Raw genomic sequence first — 4315 nt, 5'->3', positions numbered from 1 at the left:
CATATTATTTCAAATTAAATAGTAGTTTATATTATATGATATTATATATATATATAAGAAAAACAAAGACATAGAAGCATGTACTTTACCGAAGCTCACACACATACACAGTTACACACACGTGATCTCTCTTTGCCATGAGTTGCATAATAACTTTTCATTTTCTCCTTAAAATCATGTCTCCTAACGAAGTTTGATCCTTGAAGCACCACAATCTGTGATGTTATGTACTTTGATTTAGCCTCAACTTTCTAGAGATCTCTAATACATAACATAACTCCACGGGGATCATTCTTACATGGATGATGTTATTGTTTTTGGCTTTTGTAGTTTACCTTAACTCAGAATCATCACGTTATGTCTTTTACCATTGCTCCATGGTCCACTTGTCATGTTCTTCTCTTTTACCACTTTGCTGCACAACAATGCATCATGCTGATGCTCTTATCTTATGAAATTATGGGAAAAAAAAAAGAGATAAACAAAAATCAAAATCTTCTAAGTTCTATTTATAAAGTATTGAAACGCCAACATGTGACAAATACAAGAAAGTGTTTGGTTTCATTCTTTTATTAGGTCCAAACACAACTTTAGAGACTAATTAAATTGTGGTTTATGCTTATAAAAACCTTTAGATTTATGAGCTTCTCTGAGGAATAATGGAACTTGCAAAATAATGGTGAAAAGGTATTTGATATAAGTAGTACTTGAAAGAAGTCTATATATATTGTGGCATGCATTTTCCTCTGGGGTTGAGAGATTCCTTGGGAATATTTTGGGATTTGGAATTCCAAATTTCTCATTAGGCTGGAAAATATATATTGTGGGTTTAACAACAAAGATCAAAAGAAAGCAGCAAGTTCAGCTGTCCACTTCAATGAAGACAACCTGTTTAAAGTATGTTCCAGCTTTTCCTGTTACCTTTCTTAGCTGTTTAGTATATATAGTCAACCAAGTTCCACTGTTGGATTCTTGTGTTGCTACTTGCCAGTGCTACACTCTCTTACTCTTCTTATCTTCATTCATTCATACCCTTTTCAAGCATTTTTTATTGCTTTCTCTTTCCACTTCCTCGGTAAGTATGTAACTTGAGAGCCATGCAAAGTGTGACTTCAAAATTCTTCTCAAATTTTCACCATTATATAAAGCAGTTTACTGTCTATTCCCTTTGATGATTGTTACATTACATTTTGTATTTCTAGTAAGTTCTGTCATCAAAATTGCCCACTATGCTATTTTTGACTAAAAAATTGACTTTCATTGTCACTTTGTGGATGAGAGATCTTAGTTTGTGATGTAGCTCCATTATTGATTGATTGTATGCTAGTTCCCTCTTTTTTCTTTATTGCTCTTCTGTCTAGTTTGACTGAGATTATTTCATGTTTCATAAAACTGTGCATAGTTCCTATTTCTCTTGAAGAGCTTATAAGAATGAGAAATATGTAAGCCTGTTTATTTGAGTGTGTTTTAGTGCTTGTAGAAAAAGCAAGAAGAGTCTATCATGAAGTTCATAGGGTGATGCTTGTTGACAATGCGATTGCTATGGGGGATAAAGTTGCCCATACTCATATTCATTCAACTTTTATGTCTCAGCAAATTATATGGTAAGTGTTTATATCTTTTTCCCTTTACCATATTCATTAGCAACTTTTGTTTTCCATAACAAAAAGCATTGAATTTGTCTATCAAATTTCCATTTGCAAGCTATGAATTATTGGACAAAGACTATATGTTTCCATTTTCTCATGGAAAGTAAAGTAGTAAACTACATGTTGATCTTCAATATATATAGATAAAATTAGTGTCAATGAGAAGATCCAATGACAAATTTGTTGACTGCAGCTGAGGCTTTGTTCACTTTGAAAGGTTCACTTGGCAGATCACAGCAATTGGGATGCAGCATTGTGAAGTATCCGTGTCGAATGCAATGGCCGTGTCGCCTTAACTGCTATAAACTAAAAGATCCAGGTGCTTTATCACTGATTCTCTGTAAGCTCCTTCTCTATGTTTCTCTGAATTTGTGTGTACTGTGTAGTATTTTGTTGTTCAGAGAGATATGTGTAATTTGTTAACATGATTATAAAATTAACTTTCTAAAGTTTTTATACTCTTAGTGTAACATCAAGAAATCAATCATAAGAATGATGAGAAAAGATCCTTACTTGAGAAACAGGTGGAATAGCAGCAAAGGTGGATGGAAACAATGACATTCCAACACTTACACCTGTTCAAGAAGCTCAAGTTAACAGGCAGGGTGAAAGAAGGGCTGCTGCCGCCACAGTTGGTGGCGTTGCTGCCGCCTTATTGGTGATTATCATTGTGGTAATTGTGTATATCTGCTTGATGCGTCTTAAAAGAATCATGAGGCAAACATCTGAGAGTGCTTCTTCTATGCCATCTCCCACAGGTAAGTTGAGATTTTTCATGTTATTTACTTTGAGATTTTTGGTTAAAATTTGATCTGATGTTGTGGATTCTTACAGTTGAGATGGGAAGAAGCAACAACTCTCTGCAAGTAAACGAATTGTGTCCATATTATGCACACAATGCAAGGCAGTTAACAATTTTAGAACTAGAACAAGCTACAAGATGTTTCAATCAAAGTAATATTGTAGGTGAAGATAGATTTGGTTTGGTTTACCAGGGCTTGCTTCAAGATGGATCTATTGTGGCTATAAAGAGGAGAATGTCTTCTCTAACGACGAATTTCATCGGCGAGGTAGATAAATTTGAACATTAAAAACAGACATGCTTGATATGCATATTACATCATGTTGATATATAATAAGTGATGACAGGTGAGGAAGATATCATGCATTCATCATATGAATCTTGTGAAGCTTATAGGCTACTATGAAGATGGCTATCAACAATTACTAGTGTATGAACATCTCCCTAATGGCCATGTAGGGAATCACCTATATGGTACTCTGCCTCTCTTTCTTTTGAGTTTGCTTTTATTGTTTTACCTCTCTTTATTATTCTGCTTAATGTGTAACTTTTCTTATTGCAGATAGTGAAGGTTTGCCTATTGGAAAGTTAGACTTGTGGAGGAGGTTATCCATTGCTTTAGGAGCATCCAAAGGTTTGTCCATCTTTACTATTGATTATCCTTTTAGAATTCAAAATAAACAACTTATTAGTCTATTATACTTTGCAAACAGGACTGGAACATCTTCACAGTTTGGATCCTCCTTTGGTTCACACCAATTTCAGAACTCAAAATGTTTTTTTGGATGGAAGTTACACTGCCAAGGTTTCGGATTACGGATTCGGCACATTGCAAAGAGAAGTTGATCAGGCTGCAGCCTCATCTTCATGCATAGATTGCTTTCTTGACCCAGAGTATGCTAACTACACTATGCTGTTTTTCTTTTTATAGTTTTAGCCTTTCCTTGTTGATTTATGGTGCATGAACATTTTTCTTTGGCAAGGTTGAGTTCACCAGAAAACTATACACAGCAGAGTGATGTATACAGCTTTGGAGTCTTCTTACTGGAGTTGATTAGTGGTTGTGAAGTTTATAACAGAAACATGTCAACCTTAGAAGAAAACCTAGTATTCCAGGTACATAAATATTAGGTATATTCATTACATGCTTTTTAATAAACACTGGTAACTCAGTAAATGATAATGATGTATTTGAAGGCAAAGGCAAAGGCAAAGGATAGTGATGGGTTGGAGAAGTTGGTTGATGTAACATTAGGAGAGCATGAAAAAGATGGTGCAAGGAGAATGGTGAGGTTGGCATTATTATGCATAAGCAAGAGTTATAGAAGGCCATCAATGGGGCAAATAGTGCAAGAGCTAGAGCGGATTCAAAGAGAGATTGCTCCTTTTTATTCACAAGTCAATGAGGACATTGGTGTCGTCACTCTTGGGAGTGAACTTTTCCAATAAGCCTATGCATTTGGTTACTGTTATGGCATAGCGTTCCTAAAAGGAAAATTCATTTGTAATTACATTCTTCAAAGTAAATAAAATATTGAAATTAGTGGAACTATATATTGGATACGGGTATTACAAGTTGCCGAATCTTTTAAATATGGGCTTTGAAATGCAAAAATATTGGAATTATTGTGTTTAACTAAAATATGGAAAGCAATTTATAAAGTAAAAAATCATAAGAGATGATTTGTAATTTTTATTTTTTAATCTCAAAAGAATTAAATCGTCGAGGTCAATTTCTATTTTTAGTAAAAAAATTGTCTATGGTAATTTTGGTTTGCATGACGACATACAACCATAGTTGTGAAAATTTTGAATTTATCTTATATTTTGGTATTTTAGAATTTTAAACCCCACATCAAAATTA

At 34.1% G+C, this 4315-nt stretch overlaps 1 protein-coding gene across 5 annotated transcripts; it reads left to right on the top strand.

Annotated features, from left to right (window-relative positions):
* LOC107610440 (probable serine/threonine-protein kinase PBL28) lies at positions 231-4012 on the top strand. 5 transcript variants are annotated; one of them, XM_021108622.1, is made up of 10 exons: positions 231-1075; positions 1472-1604; positions 1843-1989; positions 2174-2407; positions 2484-2719; positions 2799-2925; positions 3014-3085; positions 3165-3345; positions 3435-3567; positions 3649-4012. In XM_021108622.1, exons 2-10 carry the CDS (start codon positions 1532-1534, stop codon positions 3898-3900), a joined length of 1455 nt encoding a protein of 484 aa, XP_020964281.1. In that variant the 5' UTR covers positions 231-1075; positions 1472-1531; the 3' UTR covers positions 3901-4012. The 5 variants fall into 5 exon arrangements, with proteins under 5 accessions (XP_020964281.1, XP_016167976.1, XP_020964283.1 ...); XM_016312490.2 differs by lacking the exon at positions 231-1075 and adding an exon at positions 1082-1201; XM_021108624.1 differs by lacking the exon at positions 231-1075 and having other exon boundaries at positions 1220-1604; positions 1867-1989.

Source organism: Arachis ipaensis, chromosome B08 (assembly GCF_000816755.2).
Source record: "Arachis ipaensis cultivar K30076 chromosome B08, Araip1.1, whole genome shotgun sequence".
NCBI lineage: Eukaryota > Viridiplantae > Streptophyta > Magnoliopsida > Fabales > Fabaceae > Arachis > Arachis ipaensis.
Note: the sequence above shows the minus strand (reverse complement) of the source record. Positions and strands in the feature narration are given on the sequence as shown.

Bases quoted from the DNA above. Each gene is read 5' to 3' on its own strand.
- LOC107610440 (XM_021108622.1), top strand. From the start codon at position 1,532: ATGCGATTGCTATGGGGGATAAAGTTGCCCATACTCATATTCATTCAA. The intron at 1,605-1,842 runs GTAAGTGTTTAT...TGTTGACTGCAG, and splicing joins ATGTCTCAGCAAATTATATG to CTGAGGCTTTGTTCACTTTG. The intron at 1,990-2,173 runs GTAAGCTCCTTC...CTTGAGAAACAG, and splicing joins TGCTTTATCACTGATTCTCT to GTGGAATAGCAGCAAAGGTG.